Genomic DNA, 19,842 nt, shown 5'->3' with positions numbered 1-19,842 from the left:
CAATAATAGTAGGGGACTTTAACACCCCAATTTCACCAATGGACAGATCAACCAAAATGAAAATAAATAAGGAAACAAAAGCTTTAAATGATACATTAAATAAGATGGACTTAATTGATATTTACAGGACATTCCATCCCAAAACAAGAGAATACACTTTCTTCTCAAGTGCTCATGGAACATCCTCCAGGATAGATCATATCTTGGGTCACAAATCAAGCCTTGGTAAATTTAAGAAAATTGAAATCATATCAACTATCTTTTCTGACCACAACACTATGAGACTAGATATCAATGGCAAGAAAAAAACTGTAAAAAATACAAACACATGGAGGCTAAACAACACACTACTAAATAACCAAGAGATCATTGAACAAATCAAAGAGGAAATCAAAACATACTTAGAAACAAATGACAATGAAAACACGACAACCCAAAACCCATGGGATGCAGCAAAAGTAGTTCTAAGAGGGAAGTTTATAACAATACAATCCTACCTCAAGAGGCAAGAAGCATCTCAAATAAACAACATAACCTTACACCTAAAGCAATTAGAGAAAGAAGAACAAAAAACCCAAAGTTAGCAGATGGAAAGAAATCATGAATACCAGATCAAAATAAATGAAAAAGAAATGAAGGAAACAATAGCAAAGATCAATAAAACTAAAAGCTGGTTCTTTGAGAAGATACACAAAACTGATAACCCATTAGCCAGACTCATCAAGAAAAAAAGGGAGGAGAAGAAAATCAATAGAATTAGAAATGAAAAAGGAGAAGTAACAACTGACATTGCAGAAATACAAAGGATGATGAGAGATTACTACAAGCAACTATATGCCAATACAATGGACAACCTGGAAGAAGTGGACAAATTCTTAGAAAAGCACAACTTTCCGACACTGAACCAGGAAGAAATAGAAAATATAAACAGACCAATCACAAGCACTGAAATTGAGACTGTGATTAAAAATCTTCCAACAGACAAAAGTCCAGGACCAGATGGCTTCACAGGCGAATTCTATCAAACATTTAGAGAAGAGGTAACACCTATCCTTCTCAAACTCTTCCAAAACATAGAAGAGGGAGGAACACTCCAAAACTCATTCTACGAGGCCACCATCACCCTGATACCAAAACCAGACAAAGATGTCACAAAGAAAGAAAACTACAGGCCAATATCACTGGTGAACATAGATGCAAAAATCCTCAACAAAATATTAGCAAACAGAACCCAACATAGCACATTAAAAGGATCATACACCATGATCAAGTGGGGTTTATCCCAGGAATGCAAGGATTCTTTAATATACACAAATCAATCAATGTGATAAACCATATTAACAAATTGAAGGAGAAAAACCATATGATCATCTCAGTAGATGCAGAAAAAGCTTTCAACAAAATTCAACACCATTTTTTGATAAAAACTCTTTAGAAAGTAGGCATAGAGGGAACCTACCTCGACATAATAAAGGCCATGTATGACAAACCCACAGCCAACATCTTTCTCAATGGTGAAAAACTGAAACCATTTCCTCTAAGATCAGGAAAAAGACAAGGTTGCCCACCCTCACCACTCTTATTCAACATAGTTTTGGAAGTTTAGCCACAGCAATCAGAGAAGAAAAAGAAATAAAAGGAACCCAAATCAAAAAAGAAGAAGTAAAACTGTCACTGTTTACAGATGACATGATACTATACATAGAGAATCCTACAGATGCTACCAGAAAACTACTAGAGCTAATCAATGAATTTGGTAGAGTAGCAGGATACAAAATTAATGCACAGAAATCTCTTGCATTCCTATACACTAATGATGAAAAATCTGAAAGGGAAATTAAGGAAACACTCCCATTTACCACTGCAACAAAAAGAATAAAATATCTAGGAATAAACCTACCTAAGGAGACAAAAGACCTGTATGCAGAAAACTATAAGACACTGATGAAAGAAATTAAAGATGATACAAATAGATGGAGAGATATACCATGTTCTTGGATTGGAAGAATCAACATTGTGAAAATGACTCCACTACCCAAAGCAATCTACAGATTCAATGCAATCCCTATCAAACTACCAATGGCTTTTTTCACAGAACTAGAACAAAACAACTTCACAATTTGTATGGAAACACAAAAGACCCCAAATAGCCCAAGAAATCTTGAGAAAGAAAAACGGAGCTGGAAGAATCAGGCTCCTGGACTTCAGACTATACTACAAAGCTACAGTAATCAAGACAGTATGGTACTGGCACAAAAACAGAAACAGAGATCAATGGAACAGGATAGAAAGCCCAGAGATAAACCTACACACCTATGGTCACCTTATCTTTGATAAAGGAGGCAAGAATATACAATGGAGAAAAGACAGGCTCTTCAATAAGTGGTGCTGGGAAAACTGGACAGCTACATGTGAAAGAATGAAATTAGAACACTCCCTAACACCATACACAAAAATAAGCTCAAAATGGATTAAAGACCTAAATGTAAGGCCAGACACTATAAAACTCTTAGAGGAAAACATAGGCAGAACACTCTATGACATAAATCACAGCAAGATCCTTTCTGACCCACCTCCTAGAGTAATGGAAATAAAAACAAAATCAAACGGGACCCTGTGAAACTTAAAAGCTTTTGCATAGCAAAGGAACCCATAAACAAGACAAAAAGACAACCCTCAGATTGGGAGAAAATATTTGCAAATGAAGCAACTGACAAAGGATTAATCTCCAAAATATACAAGCAGCTCATGCATCTCAATATTAAAAAAACAAACAACCCAATCCAGAAATGGGCAGAAGACCTAAATAGACATTTCTCTAAAGAAGACATACAGATGGCCAAGAGGCACATGAAAAGCTGCTCATCACCACTAAATATTAGAAAAACGCAAATCAAAACTACAATGAGGTATCACCTCATACCGGTTAGAATGGGCATCATCAGAAAATCTACAAACAACAAATGCTGGAGAGGGTGTGGAGAAAAGGGAACCCTCCTGCACTGTTGGTGGGAATGTAAATTGATACAGCCACTATGGAGAACAGTATAGAGGTTCCTTGAAAAACTAAAAATAGAACTACCATATGACCCAGCAATCCCACTACTGGGCATATACCCTGAGAAAACCATAATTCAAGAAGAGTCATGTACCACAATGTTCATTGCAGCAGTATTTACAATAACCAGGACATGAAAGCAACCTAAGTGTCCACCGACAGATGAATGGATAAAGAAGATGTGACACATATATACAAATGGAATATTACTCAGCCATAAAAACAAATGAAATTGAGCTATTTGTAGTGAGTTGGATGGACCTAGAGTCTGTCACACAGAGTGAAGTAAGTCAGAAAGAGAAAAACAAATACTGTATGCTAACGCATATATATGGAATCTAAAAAAAAGAAAAAAGGTTCTGATGAACCTAGGGGCAGGACAGGAATAAAGATGCAGATGTAGAGAATGGACTTGAGGACACAGGGAGGGGGAAGGGTAAACTGGGACGAAGTGAGAGAGTAGCACTGACATATACACACTACCAAATGTAGAATAGCTAACTAGTGGGAAGCAGCTGCATAGGACAGGGAGATCAGCTCGGTGCTTTGTGACCACCTAGAGGGGTGGGATAGGGAGGGTGGGAGGGAGACGCAAGAGGGAGGGGATATGGGGTTATATGTTTATGTATAGCTGATTCACTTTGTTATACAGCAGAAAGTAACACAACATTGTAAAGCAATTATACTCCATAAAGATATTTTTTTAAAAAAAGGTTTTTGACACTATTTCAAATCCCTAGAAGACTTAACCCTGATATCTAGAAGCAAGAATGTGGCTAAACTTAAAAGGAAGTCTGCCTGGACAGGTGGCTGCTGGCTGCACTGGTACCTGCCCGGGTGTTGTGGTTTTACGTCGTTTACCCTTAGCACAAGTAGAAGAAGACGGAAAGGGGGCTTCACGGGAGAGGCGGGAGCTGCAGTTAAAAGGTAGATGATATCTGTACCAATATAAAAAGTCAAAGGAGGACATGCTGATGAAGGCATAAACTGTCTAAAAATTAAACACAAAACTGAACTCTTGGTGGTACCCATTAATACACACACCATAATTCTGACTTTTCAATCTCTCTGCCAGGAATATTATGGGATGGTGTATGCCTCACCTAAGAGCATATGGATATGTGTGTGTGTGTGTGTGTGTGTGTGTGTGAACGTGTGTGTTTGTGACAGCTGACAATGTATATGAAGAGAGATGATTTGCCGTTTAAACAGATGCCATAGTGGGCAATGGCTGTTCACATTACAGGGCTGGGACTGAGGGAGGGTTAGGGGCATACACGCCTGGCGTGGCCTCCTAGAGGATTAGTCAGTCATGTCAGACCAAGTAATGAGCGAGTGACCCAAGAGCGTTACTCTAACTTTATTTATTTGATTTTTTTAATTGAAATATAGTTGATTTACAATGTTGTGTTAGTTTCAGGTGTACAGCAAAGTGATTCAGTTATACATACATTCATATGTTCTTTTTCAGATTCATCACAGGACATTGAATATAGTTCCCTGTGCTATACAGTAGGACCTTGTTGTTTACCTATTTTACACATAATAGCTTGTATCTGCCAATCCTGGAGCATTACTTTAAGAGAGTTTAAATCCCCATGTCACTATGAAGATCCCGCTCCCCGGGAACTACCTAGAAAAGACAGAGCGACTCCCCCCTGTGACTCTGGTGGACACGCTCTCAGGGAGGAGAACTGAATCCAAGGGTGTCAGGTTTAACTGTCCACATTCACAGAACACTTGCCAGGAATAAAAGTTATGACTTTGTCTGTCTTCCTCTTTTTCTTTTTTAAGCGAAAAAAAAAAGTTCACTTAAGTTTTTTGTTGTTGTTAAGGAGCCTTTGTTATTCTGTGTCTCTGGGATGAAAAGTAAGATCTCGTTCTGATTCTCCATTCCCTGATGTCTTCCTCTTCGGAAATCGAAGTTTAAAAAAAGTCTGTGTTCAAGTGACCCAAGTTGGATTCTTCTGTATATCTGGATGGAAATTCACTAAGAAAAACACTGTCTTCTAATTTTTTTTTTTTTTTTTTTTTTTTTGCGGTACGCAGGCCTCTCACTGTTGTGGCCTCTCCCGTTGCGGAGCACAGGCTCCGGACGCGCAGGCTCAGCAGCCATGGCTCACGGGCCCAGCCGCTCCGCGGCATGTGGGATCTTCCCGGACCGGGGCACGAACCCGTGTCCCCTGCATCGGCAGGCGGACTCTCAACCACTGCGCCACCAGGGAAGCCCTGCCTTCTCATTTTTTGAGATGTTCCCAGTGGGACGAGACTGAGAGACCCCAGTGGAAGAGGTTAAAGCAGTGCCTGTGACGATCCCACTCATCACATGGGGCCCAGATCCAGGTCCGGGTACCTGACAGCCACCGTGCGACAGCTCACAGGGGAGCGGTGAGCTGAGAACTGACTGATGGGCTGTGACTGGAACAGCAGCCGCTCAATGCACCCTCTAGAGAATGGCTGAGGGTTTCCCACGCAGCACCTCTGCCTACCCTGCTATGTGCTGCTCCTGCCCTGTTGAAGCAGTGTGCCCAGCCTGGACTACACGTCCTCCTTCTCGCAGACTCAGATGTCACAGACCAGCTCCAGTGCCGCCCCGTGTGGATGCTGCCCTAACTTCCCAGGGCAGAAGAAGCCACCCCCTCCACCTTGCTTTCTGCACAGCGCTGACCACTCTACTGCGTGGTAACTGGGAGGCCAGGCAAGCTGGTCTCCCCTGTGAGACTCGGAGCTCCTCCTACCCAGAACTAACTGTTCGTGACCAAGCACGGAACACGACACACACTCAACGTGCAGAACAGTGACATTTCTTTTTAGAATAAGAAGCCCACGTTAGCCACAGCTGTGGCTTCCTCACCATTTGAAGACCCACAAGCAAGGGAGTTTAGGAAAAAAACGTGCAAAGTAAAAGGCACAGTAGGTCGAGGGCCCTGCTGGCCATGTTTGCCAGACCCAGCCATATGGCTTATCCTATGTTCTTTCACTCAAACCGCGGGCCCAGAGCGATGTGTGGAGACATTCTATAAAGGCATCTGAGCCCTAAATCACGCAGGGACAGACCGGACTCCTGGCTCTATTTCCTAGGCCTCTGACTCCGGGCAAGTCAACTCCTCTCTCCCAGACTTTCTCTCCTCATCTGACAATGGCAGCACATATGCAGGCGTCAAAAATCGTAACCACTACATCTACAAAGATCATTGGAAAGAGTTCCAATAGCAAGTAACTAAAACAGAAGAGAGAAGTGTTCATACGTTTTGATCGAAATCGTGTAAAAATGTATCTGTACCTGAACAATAACTGGAAGGCAATATGAAAATAAAAACAATATTACTGAATGAACTATGAGGGGGTTTCTCAAATACGCTTCATTATTATTGTATCAAAGAAAATTAGGGTGAGTCCTTACAGGGTTGCCATGGGTATCAGACATAGGAAGGATCTTCGTCAACTCTGGGAAATATATAACTGCCATTCTGCTGTTGCTGTTATGCCTACTACTACCATCAGTGCACCTGAATGAAAGATTCTTTCTTAAAATGGTTTGCAGACACACACATTCCTAGACTTATAAGGCCTCTACACTCTCAGTCCTCAGACAGCACAGACTTAACATATATAAAGGTTTTAAAAAATAACATATACACTCTAGGAGTTTCCATACTTAATCGGTACAGTTAACCTCCTGGAGACGTCAACCCCTGCTCTCCTAAGAAGCAGAGCAGTTCCCTCTCCCTGGCCGCCCTCAGAAGGAGGTGGGAAGAGAACACACTCTCTGAGGCCAGCAAGGCCCGGGAGAGAAGGAGAGGGTCCTGTGGGAGCTGATGGGCTAAGAGTACAGCTGGGAAAGCGCATCTCCAGAAACTCCTCAGCTCTTCCTTCAGAACCGCCTAGAAAAGATGCTTAGTCACGGAAGCTTCATAAACATGGATAATAAAAGTAATGCTAGGACTCCGAGGAACGCCATTCAGTGAGACCCACAAACTGCTCCAGCCTTACCCTTCGTCGACACTGGCGTGGACGGCTGCAACAACCCCTTCCAGGACGCGGAGAGGGTCCGCCGGCTCCCCGAGGTCAGCACTGCCTCCACTGCGAAGGGAGAGTCAGAGAGAGGAACGGAATCAGAACAGGATGGCTCAAGCCTCAGAAACAAGTGGGGCATTTACACTCGGATGAATCCAGCTGGATCTCGGCACAGCATATACCGCCAGCTCATAGCCGTTCGTGGTATATGCAGCCCACAAGGGTACCAAATCCTATACTGTGTGCTAAGGAGGTGGAGATGAAACCTCTGCCCTGAAGGAGCTCACAGTCTAATACAGGTTTGTTTTCCTACCAAGAGAGTAGAGGAAAAGGGGGAAAAAAAAGGAAAAGGAGAGTAAGAAAATCTATTTGCATTCTGTCATCCAAAAATTCAAAGATATACTCAACGGGCATTAAAAATATGAGCTATTTTAAGCATTAAGCATATAATAATCTAAATTCTCTAGTTGGCCTTTTTCTCAAAACACTAATATTTACACGGTACTTACTAGGTAGCAGGCACTGCTAAGTGCTTCACATACAACCTGACATATAATAATCCAAAAAGCCCATGAGACAGGCCCTATTATGCCTATTCTACAAATGCAAGTGTCTGGAACTCTACTGAATTCTGAAAACGTAACAGAGGAAAGAGAAGTTTTAGATGAGTTTTTGAATAGTTTAAGTTATATGATTTAAACCAACTGCTGGATTCAGTATGTTCATCCCTTTGTCATTTTATGCCTACTAAATTTCACTAACTTTCTAAAAGGTAAATGTTATGGACATAGGCAATAGCAATTTGTTTTCCTTTGAAAAAGATGTAGGGGAACGGAACTTCCCCTTCCTCTCACTACTGAAAGATTTAATTCATTTTTATTGAATGTCTTCTGTGCACTAAGTCTAACATTTATTAGATCAGAACAAAATCTTCAGTAGTAGAACTGGGCACAGGGAAAAAGAAAGGAGTATAATTTACGTCAGAATTTTATAAATGTTTTAATTACATGAAAATGTACAACTTTTGAAAAATAAACTAAATTATATACAAAGCAGTAATTTTTCAAATTTTTGTTTTTGTGAGCTTCATCTAAGCCTTGATTTAAGAAATAATAAAAGAACTGAATCAAAAAGGTACAAAACATGGCAATTATCTGTCATCATTTGAAAGAGGAAAGTGGCTCTTATAATCACAACCACCACCAAAACATAATAAGCTCGTAATAGAATAAAGCTTTATTCATTTCATATTTGCGATTTCTAAAAAGTGTTACACTATTTTATTTCTCTCCCTGTATATAAAATTACCAGATACCTCAGAGCATTAAGGTGAAAACTGGATGAAGCTGGGTAATTAAACTGATGAAGGCTCATTTGATTTCAGTTCAGCTGCTGAAAACTGACACGCATTTAATCAAAAAGTTCCTCGAGAGCAACACAGAATTACAAAGAACGCTTAAAAGAAGAATAAGTTAAACACAACTAAATCTTTTAGGCTAACTGCATTATTCACAGAAAGCACTTGATGCCTCATTATTTTCTTAGCTCAACTTTCCCTCTTTCCTAATCCCCTTGGATGTTTTCCTACAAAGATACCAGCCTATCGACAGAAAGCTAGAATTTCTCAGTTGTCAGTTTTATGCCATTAATTGCAGGTAAATAATGTCCTAAGATACTTAACACGTGTCCAACTTCTTCAGTATACGATTAACTTTGCCTTGTGTACTTCAAAAGAAACTTCTGGGAACTGGTTTCCCACTGCTACAAAGAAGGGGAATTAGAAGAGACAAGCTCTGAAAATCCACGCTGAAGTCACATGACAGTCTGACATTTAACAACCTGCTTCACATGCCATTTTGGCCTTTCCCTTATTTCAAGAATTATCTGGGTGCGAGAAAGGGTCTACCCAGAAGTTAGCTAGCTTCTTGACATGTTACACACAGGACCAATGACAGAACATTGCCATGGTTCTCCATTCACAAGATACTTTAAGACATGAGACTGAGAAGTCTAATCATAATCTCTCACTTTTTATGAAGTACATCATACTTTATAAAATGCTCCTACATACATGATGATATTTTACCTTTCTAACAACCGTGAAACAAGCACATTACTGGCAAAATATCAGCTCAGGTTTTCCTCAATGACTATTTTATAGCTTACCTCAATGCAGAGATGATTTTTGTTATTGCACTGTGTACTATATCCTTAGGTGAGATGTCAAGAGGGCCAACAGCCACCTCTAGCAGCTGTTGAATCATTCTTAGAGGCTGACCGTCTAAACACATGGCCACGGCTTGATCCTGAACTTTCCCTTTTTCTGACCGAGACAGATCATAGAGGTAACTATATTTCTGCAGCGTTTCCTGCAAACATATGGAATTCAACATGTAAATATCAACTAGGAATTACATGTCTACATGGACGGAGTGAAATATACTTAGAAGCTCTCAAACCAAATACACTATGACCACAAACACCACGTGGAGGAATACGCAGGGGTTGTTAACAGCTTGGTCTCCAGGGCCACCCAGACTTGAGTGCAATCCTCGCTTTAATTAGTAAGCCATTGTGATCTCAAATTTCCAGTATCTATAAAACGAGGATGAGGACAATCACTTCTTATGAACAGAGGATGTCATAAACATTCAATAATATAAAAATCAGTCCTTGGGCTTCCCTGGTGGCGCAGTGGTTGAGAGTCCGCCTGCCGATGCAGGGGACATGGGTTCGTGCCCCGGTCTGGGAAGATCCCACATGCCGCGGAGCGGCTGGGCCCGTGAGCCATGGCCACTAAGCCTGTGCGTCCGGAGACTGCGCTCCGCAACGGGAGAGGCCACAACAGTGAGAGGCCCGCGTACCGCAAAAAAAAAAAAAAAAAAAAAAAAAAAAAAAAAATCAGTCCTTTAGCACAATGTTAGGCACAAAGTAATGTTCATTAAGGGCAAATTTCTCTATTATTATTATTGTGCTATAACCACATAACAGTTATAATCTATTAAGCATCAACTATGTAAACCCAGGTATTGTACATATGCCATCTAATTTAATGTTTATCATTATCCCACAAGGAGTTTTTTAATTAGCTCCACTTTACCAAAAGGGAAAGAGAAGACCAAAGATGTTAAGTAACGTGTCCAAAGTCACACAGCCAGCCATTAATGGATCTTAGGATTAGAACCCGAGTTCGACTTTCCCCACTGCACTCTCCCACTCCACACGGCCTGCCCCTCTTTGGTAATACTGTACAAACTAACATGACAACAAATAATTTAAGACACAGGACACCAGCTACCACTGTTCAGCATACCAAATATGGCCACTTGATTTAGTAACACTTTCCAACTTTCACAAGTAATTCTCCATATAACTGCTTTGTCTTTCAAAACAACCATGTGGAAATCTAAACATTAACTGGACATTTGATGATACTGAAGAATTACTATTACCTTTTTTACTGGTAATGCTGTAGTGGTTAAGTTTAAACATATCTTTTAGAAATAGGTATGGAAGGATTTGTGGATAAAATGAAAAGATGATGGGGTTTTTCTTTAAAATGATCCACAGGAGTGTAGTAAGGGTAGGTGTGAAATAAGATTGGTCACATTTTGATAATTGTGGAAGCTGGGAGTTGGGCACAGGAGATTTCATTTTACTATTCTCCCCATTGTTTTTTAAACTTCCTATTTAAAAAAAAAAGTCTGTGAGTTAGGCAGGGCAATTACTAGTATCCCTACTGAGACAAGAGGAAACTGAGGCCCCAATGGCCTGTAACTGAAATTGCACTAACCTTCTTGAGTATATAAGATGTTCTTTCATGCAGTATATAGAAAGAGGTTAAAATCAAGGCCTGAACTTAAAAGGGACAAATATATGAGGCTGAAGTTACTTCCAGCGTTTGCTCTGAAAGGCGCCTTAACAAAATCATGTAATGTTCAATTTAGGAATCAGAAGAGGCTCCTATTACGGACCATCCATGGCCTAACATTTGCAAGTAGCTATTTGGTACCTTTAAATCTAGCTGAAGCAAATGGCTGATTTTGTTAATAACTCCCTTGGCCCCATATACACTACTCTAGCCACTGAAAGACAATACTTATTCCAAGGAGAGTAATGACAATTCTCCGGATATGAATATAGAATACTTGATTAGAAAAATGAATATGTATTTTAAAAGTTTTATACCAGTAAGTATAAATCACTTTTACCTGAAGATCCAAATTTTACCCTAGTTCTTATAATTATTGATTATAGAACTCTAAATATCAACAGGATAAAATCAAGATTGGTAAAGCCAATCTGCTCCCTGCAAAGGCTTCTATATTGCTCATACCATTATTTAATATTATTCATTAGATAGCCTAACAGGCGTTGTAAAGTACAGAATGAGATAAAAGTGCTATCAGACTTTTGAATTCTTCCCATTATCTTTTGCATGAGGGGCTTACATTTCTGTGTCTCATACATATTTTGAAGTCTTCCATTTGTTCATTATCTGGACTCCTCTCCACTGACTGATCTTTCTGCTCAGCAATATATATATATATATATATATATATATATATATATTTTTTTTTTTTTTTTGGTGCGGTACGTGGGCCTCTCACTGTTGTGGCCTCTCCCGTTGCGGAGCACAGGCTCCGGACGTGCAGGCTCAGCAGCCATGGCTCACGGGCCCAGCCGCTCCGCGGCATGTGGGATCTTCCCGGACCAGGGCACAAACCCGTGTCCCCTGCATCGGCAGGCAGACTCTCAACCACTGCGCCACCAGGGAAGCCCCAGGAATATTTTTTACAAGCCAAGAATACAATTCAATAAACTTGTAAGGTTTAAGAAAAATAAAAGAGGAGGTTAGTGGCCACTTATAGGTTCATTCACCATAGCATTTAAGGGCAAACGGAATTTTTTTAATATACCTAAACAGTTTTCACCTAGATAAAAATCATTTACTTATTGATTTGTCAACTTTTAAGTTATGGAAAAGAATACTAAACTTTCCATGACTGTGACAATACAGAAGAAAAGCTCCAAAGGCTACAAAGGGTTTCCACATGTAGTCCCAACACCCTGGTCCCCAAACCGCATCATGGCAGGGGCTCCGGACCCTCATGGGGTGCTTTCTGAGACACCATGAGGGTCTCAACAAGAAACCAACTAGGAATAACTTTATTAGCCAAAAAAGTCATATCAATAATGAAGTTATACTGGAAAATGCAACATAAAAACAGGATGAGTACATATAATTTTTTTAAACTGCTGAAGCAGGCATGGATGGCTATTTCTGAATTTTTCTGAAGATTAAGGGGAAAAAAATATATCATTATTCAATTGGACAGCAAAACATCTGCCAGCTAGAAGCAGAGCTTGAGAACCACAGTCTTCATCATTTCTCAGCTTTCGCGACCACTTTCTCTCCCCAGGAACCCATCCTGGCCCTCCGTCTCCCGCCACTCTCACCTCCTCACCTCCTTCCTCCCCAAGTTATCAATTGTGCTAAGTGGCCTAAAATCCTCTGTAAAGAAGCGAAAACTGAATTGACAATCAAGAGATAATGAAGAGGTTAAAGGGTAAAGATGTAAGACCATTGTCTGCAAGATTTGGAGGAGGGGGAATAATTAGGAGTTTAAGATGAACATATACACACTACTGTGTATAAAACAGATCAATAACAAGGACCTACTGTATAGCACAGGGAACTCTATTCAATGTCCCGTAATAACCTATAATGGAAAAGAATCTGAAAAAAGGATACACACACACACACATACGCGTGTGAGTGTGTGTGTGTGTGTATATATATATATATATATATATATATATATATATATATATATATATATAAACAAAACTGAATCACTTTGCTGTACACCTGAAACTAACCCAACAGTGTAAATTAACTACACCTCAATAAAAAAAAATGGCTATTGAAAAAAAAGTCTGCAAGATTGAAAACCCTATCAAAACTACGAATATAGCTTTAAAGGATAAATGAAAGAATACACTGATATTATCTGAGTGAGTGAGCACATAGAAGAAGTCTGAATTTCATTACCTGCTCACTATTCTTCAGAGAAACGATGAAGCTGTGGTTGAGGGTTTCCAGGTGAGCCAGGGACTTCTGCAGATGATTCAAGGCATCTGCGTAGGTCATCTTAGAATCACTAGCCTCTTGAATGTCTTCTTCTGAGTTGCTCTTCCTTGGCTTCTCAATAAAATGTTTGACTGTCTTAATAGCCTTTCCAGTCATTTCTTTACGTGCTTCCACAGATAGCTTTAACAAACAAACAAACAAACAAGAAAAACAGGAATGGAACAAAAGTGAGACAAATCACCCTACATTATTACACATGGCATATTTTAAAGATATTAATGTGGTAGAGAGAAAAGTAAAATTTTAATACATACAACTTTAGTGAATAGGACTTTTGCTATACTGGTTTTACTTCCATGAAGAAAACAAAAATAGGGAGGTACCACTTGCACTATTAAATGAGCAAATACAGTTTTTTTTTTTTTTTTTTTTTTTTGTGGTACGCGGGCCTCTCACTGTTGTGGCCTCTCCCGTTGCGGAGCACAGGCTCCGGACGCGCAGGCTCAGCGGCCACGGCTCACGGGCCCAGCCACTCCGCGACATGTGGGATCTTCCCAGACCAGGGCACGAACCCACATCCCCTGCATCGGCAGGCAGACTCTCAACCACTGCGCCACCAGGGAAGCCCGCAAATACAGTTTTTTAAATGCTAATACCCCGAAGCAGGTGGTGTCATGATGAAACTAAAAGTCAAATAGATTACTGGCTACAGTGAAAAAATGCGGAGTCAATTCTACAACCAGTTCTGATCATTTATTACAAGGAAATAATTCAAAAGAAGAAAACAGTATAGGAATGAAGATTTTAACTGGAATAAGAACATAAAAATAAAACTTCAAAAGCAATCTAATTGTCTGATAATATGAGATATGGTAACTAGCTTATGATAAATTACTAGGTAGAACATTATGCAGCCATTAAAATTAGAATTATAAAAACAGTATAGCCGTTTGGAAATGGTTATCATAAAATATTCAATTTTAGGAATCAGAAATCATAAAACTATTTATACCATGCTTACATTAAAATCTGAACTGTGCATGTGGCTGAATACACACACACACACACACACACACACACACACACTCACTCACTCTACTGGTGACCATTATGTTAAAGTGTTGGGATCATGAGCAATTCTGTGCTTCTCAACTGTCCAAATTTTCTATAATAATGTTGTATTCGCTCATTTACTCACCAACTGCTTACTGAATTCTGATATGTGACGGCCACTGTGATAGGTATGCAAGGGTTATATTTTTCTAATATTTAATATGTTAAGTTCACTTGGCCTCAAGAATGCAAAGTTAAGTTTAAACTTAACCCATTTTGATGGAGGCACCACATACCTCTGAGCCATTCTGGGGCCTCTTTAGGCCCTGCTGATTTGCGCTGCTCTGGACCCTGGAATTCAGTCTCTTGTCAACTACTCAAGCAGACTTGTACTAGAGCCTTAAAAGGGCTTTGTGTTGATTTAAAAACAACAACAACAACAGCAGATAAAGAGTCCTAGGACAAAATGTTATCTTTCCTATTACTTCTTAAAATCAGTCACGGTCCGTCTCTGGGTATTCTGAAAAGTAGGCACAGGCGTAAAGACACAGCACCAGTGGCCATACCAATGAACACATGGCAAACCTCCCCTAGACTCCATTTCCCATCAGCTCCCTCCAAGTCATTCCACGCAAGATTAATGTTTCATAAGAGATGGCATTTTCTTAATCTCATATACATATTGGTAAAAGGATCTTTAGGAAAGCACTGTTTTCACTGAATTGTAAGTAAGTATTTGCTTTGCAAATGCAGCTTCCAAACAAGTTCTGTGGCCCCCACTCCTTATCTGACGGCTGCCTCCCAGCACCCATGACATGAAACAAAATCAGAAGCTACCACTGACTGGCAAGTATTAGTCACATTACTATCTCTTCCCCTAAATAAACTGCGAACTCCTTTCTGCAACTGAGAAATACAAGACACGAGAACTTGTGTTTAGTTCAACAGACCTCCCTATGCCCCCATTATGTGGATGGAAAGACCGAGCCCCAGGGAGGCTGGGTGGTATGTTTGGGTTCATTATGAGAGTGAGGAGAGTAAAAGTCGGAATTCAGATCCCGTGGTTACCAAGCCAGGGCTCCCCTTCACTGCGCGTCACACAGATGCCACTCGGTCACGTCTGCCTCGTCACAGGCTCTGACACAGCATGAATAAAATCAAGGCTGCAAAGCCCTACTAGGCTCCACATGATTTGCCCTTCACCTCAGCCCACCTCTCTAAGCCTATATCCCCTCTCTCCCAGTCTCAGCCCACTCCTAGGACACTCAGCTCCCTGCAGGCCCGCAGAGCCTTTCCACTTGTTGGTCCCTCTGCCTGAAATGTTCTCCTCCCAGGTATCCTCAGGGCTCATTCCTGTGCTTCCCTCAGGACTCGGCACAAACACCGCCTTCTCCGAGGCCTCCCTGACTACCGAGTGAGAGCTGCCACGTCCTCCGTCCTCACTTGGCCTCTTTCTCCTTCCCCTGCGTTATTTTTTCTTCACAACTGGCATGCTGTGTTTCTATTTGCTTACAGTCTGTCACTGCTGTCTTCCCAGAACTCAGAATGGTGGCTCATACAAAACAAATTTGTTCAAAGTATAAAGGAATGAACGGATGAATGACAACATTTCAAAAAGACAGAATAGCAGAAGCAGAGCTGCTGAAGTAGGAAAGCTTATGACGTATGTATAACCACTAGTGAGCACTTTAGACAGAGCAGGGGTGGAAAGGGCCAGATAGAAAAATGTTAGGCTTTGCAGGGCACATACAGTCTCTGTTACATATTCTCTTGGTTGGTTGGCTGGCTAGTTCTTACAGTCCTTTAAGAGATATAAAAACCAGTCTTAAGGTATCTGAGAAAAAACTGTCATCCTTTCTCAAGCCTGCCTTTGTCTGTCCTTCCAGAAGCAGCTCAGGGTTCACTCCTTTGCGACGCCGTCCCTAACATCATCTCCTCCTGCTACGTGTTCCTTTTAAAGCTTACCTGTATCAAAGAAGGCATTACACTGTGTTAAAATCGGCTGGTTATCTGTACATCTCCCTGACTAAACAATGTGATCCTGCAGGGTAGAAACTGTGCTTTTTAAATCTCTGTATCCCTAGCACCTAATACAATGTCTAGCACATTGGAGACAAACAGAAAATAGCTACTAAATTACTAAACAACTCTGCTCAACATACAGGGGAGAAGTGGCATGGACACTCTTCTTCCTTCAATCTCACTTCCATGGAAAATCACAGCTCTAGGGGTAAGGGAGAGCCCTTGGCGTAAAGTGGAAAGTCTGTCTGTGTTCAGGCAGGAGACTGTCCTGCAGAGAAAGGACACAAAGGAGGGCTAGGGTCACCACAGGTGCCACGTTGGGAAACTTACATTTTCCTTCAGGCCAGTGGTCTTCAAACTGGGGTATGTGTGCCCCAGTCACAAAGCCTTTTAAGGGTACACAGGTTCAGATAATTTTAAGGGAATCAGTTCCTAAACTTTTACTTTCTCTAAATACTCTTTCCTAAGACTGGCCTTGAGAACGTGCTGGAGGTCAGAGTGTCGGGCCTATTCTCTTTTACCGCAGGCCTTCCTCTACTTACACAAGAAAGACATGCCCTGCATCCTTCTCGAATCAGACTCTGATACACTGTCCTGGAGTCTAAAAAGCTCCAGAACACCAAACGAAGGGACAATTCAAGTCCTGGTGTGTGACAGGACTCCAACGTCTGGATAACACATTTCTTTTTGAATGTCAGAAGGTTTTCAATTCTTTGCTTTCAAATAAATTTATGAAGGATCTAATTGAATTGTCAGTTGATAAATCATTACAAATGATTTTTAACAATAGATTGCTATGCGATTTTTGGCTGATAACCTTGAGGGCATTCAAAGAATTGAGTGGCACCGCTATGACAAAACTCCTTGCCCACCCACTGTGAACAAAGTTTCAAAATATTCATACCTATAAAAATGTAAAATGCAAAGAACTGATGTTGAATGCAATATCAATCTAGCAATAGTAAGAGTCAGCCATGGGCACATAAACTAATTAGAAACAACGTTTAAAGCCCTACCCATCTCATTAAGAGGTACATTTTAAATGCAATTTTTTCATAATTAATGCTTATTTATCAAAAGTTAACATATCTATGTTGTTCTAGTATATACGGCAATAATTGAAACAATAACTCAATACAGAGTAATTTTTAAAAAATAATCTTAGAGCCCTATTGAAACCTCACAACTCAGATTGGGACTTGAACTTATGGGCCGGGACTCGAACCCAGCTAAAACCCAGATTGGGACTTGAACCCCCATGTTTGTAACCCTCAAAATTCATACATTGAAATCCTAACCCCAGAGGTGATGGTATGCATGGGTGGGGACTGTGGGAGGTACGTAAGTCACGAGGGTGGAGCCCTTATTAATGAAATTAGTGCCTTGTACAAGAGGCTCCAGAAAGATCCCTATCCCCTTTGGCCATGCGAGGACACAGTGAGAAGGTGCCTACAAAAAGGGCTCTCACCAGAACTCGACCACGCTGGTACCTTTATCTTGGACTTCCAGCCTCCAGAACTGAAAGCAATAAATTTCTGTTGTTTATAAGCTACCCAGTCTATGGCATTTTGTTATAGAGCTAGAACAGACTAAGCCATCAAGTGTGTGAGAGGATAACCAGGTTATTTTAAATTCTCTTAGGTCCATGAGTAAAAAGTTAAGTCCACTGCTTTGGAGCACTGTTTCCCTGAAGTGTGATTTTTAGACCACTTATATTGAATTCAACTGAGCGCTACTTTAAAAAAGCAAATTCCTGAGCCCTCCTTATACCCACTGACTCTCTGTGAGGCTGGGGAAGGCACTGGCATTGGTGGAAAGAAACCTGTATTTTGCACAGGCTTCTCCTGGTTAATTCCAGGTGGCTGGTGGTGAATGTGGGATGTGGCTGGAGATAGCTCCCAGGACTGGAGGCTGAGGGACAATTAGGTTAGAACGTCACTGCAAGTGTCTAGACAGGTTGCGGGAGTGATGAAAGAAAAAGGCAGTTTTTACATGGATGCACCTAGAGATTATCATACTAAGTGAAGTAAGTCGGACATAGAAAGACAAATATCATATGATATCACTTATATGTGGAGTCTAAAATATGATAGAAATGAACTTATTTACAAACAGAAACAGACTCACAGACTTTGAAAACAAACTTCTGGTTACCACAGGGGAAACGTGGGGGGCAGGGATAAATTAGGAGGTTGGGATTGACATATACACACTACTCTATATAAAATAGATAATCAACAAGGCCCTACTGTATAGTACAGGGAACTCTACTCAATACTCTGTAATAACCTATATGGGAAAAGAATCTGAAAAAGAATGGATACACGTACATGTATAACTGAATTACATTGCTGTACACCTGAAACTAACACAACATTGTAAATCAACTATACCCCAATATAAAAAAAAATTAAATTAAAAAAACAAAAAAGAAGAAGGCAGTTTGGGATTTAAATGATAAACAAAGAAGAACCAAAAGACACATATGCTATCCTGTGCTGGCTGCCCAAGTGACACACGTGCAGCCGGGCACCTGTCAGTTGACCGAGCAGCTCCCAAACATTTCTGCCCAAGACCCATAGTAAGAAACACATTGTATATCAAAACTCAGTATCACAATATATATGCATTGAGATGTATGCATATATTAAAAGCCAACCAAAGTTTCATGAAACAATATAACCCCGACTGTGGTGAGGTACAATCTGGTATCTGATATTAATCTACCATCTAGTGTTCTTTCTTGTTTGATTTTTTTTTTTTTTTTTTTTTTTTTTTTTGCGGTACGCGGGCTTCTCACTGCTGTGGCCTCTCCCGTTGCGGAGCACAGGCTCCGGATGCGCAGGCTCAGCGGCCATGGCTCACGGGCCCAGCCGCTCCGCGGCATGTGGGATCTTCCCAGACCGGGGCACGAACCCACATCCCCTGCATCGGCAGGCGGACTCGCAACCACTGCGCCACCAGGGAAGCCCTCTTGTTTGATTTTAATGCTGATCACAACACTCTAATTACAGGATCCACTAATGGACTGTAACTCATAGTTTGTAAAGCACCTGAATATCTGCTCCAGTGATGACAGGATGACTTGTAGGGGTCAGCAAAGGTCAAGGTTACCAACAAGGTATCAAATTATCTAAGTTAGATTTAATTGACTTCAATAAAAAAGAAATCCCTTTATGTTTTACTGACAACATAATGTTAATCTCTCTGCTGACGCTGAATGTTATATATATGCTTTATTTCTAGGTCTCCTTTCCTTCCTAGATTAAGAGATCCATCAGAGCAGGACCCATATCTTATTCATTTTTATACTCTCAGTTCTTAGTCTAACATTTAAAGTACTGTTTTAAAATTGTCAATATAGAATATTACGAAATAGTACCTTAAACGTTATCCAACAGAAAATGAAATTGACAAGTTAAAAACTTTTTGCTTTAATATAGTTAACGAGGTATTCAAGCACAAACATCAGAATGCAGTTCTTGTCACACTGAATTACATAATTATATACTTAACAACAACATCAACCTTGCACTTCGTTCCTCTGCTTTACCTATCAGTTGCTTACAGAATAAAAATGAATGATGCGGGCTTCCCT

General features: G+C 40.6%; 1 protein-coding gene across 3 annotated transcripts in view; it reads right to left on the bottom strand.

The window, feature by feature from the left end:
• NBAS (NBAS subunit of NRZ tethering complex) overlaps nt 1–19,842 on the bottom strand; it is a gene marked incomplete at its 5' end in the record, with an annotated part of 354,840 nt that overhangs the window by 51,198 nt on the left and 283,800 nt on the right. For all 3 annotated transcript variants that reach the window (XM_079721535.1, XM_079721536.1, XM_079721537.1), the window contains 3 exons: nt 7,052–7,141; nt 9,242–9,444; nt 13,131–13,349. In XM_079721535.1, the coding sequence (XP_079577661.1) occupies nt 7,052–7,141; nt 9,242–9,444; nt 13,131–13,349 (512 nt within the window). The remainder of the gene's footprint in view (nt 1–7,051; nt 7,142–9,241; nt 9,445–13,130; nt 13,350–19,842) is intronic.

This window comes from Hyperoodon ampullatus, assembly GCF_949752795.1.
Source record: "Hyperoodon ampullatus genome assembly, chromosome: 15".
In the NCBI taxonomy this organism is placed as follows: Eukaryota; Metazoa; Chordata; class Mammalia; order Artiodactyla; family Ziphiidae; genus Hyperoodon; species Hyperoodon ampullatus.
The sequence above is the reverse complement of the archived record's forward strand: the minus strand, read 5'-3'. Positions and strand labels throughout refer to the sequence as shown.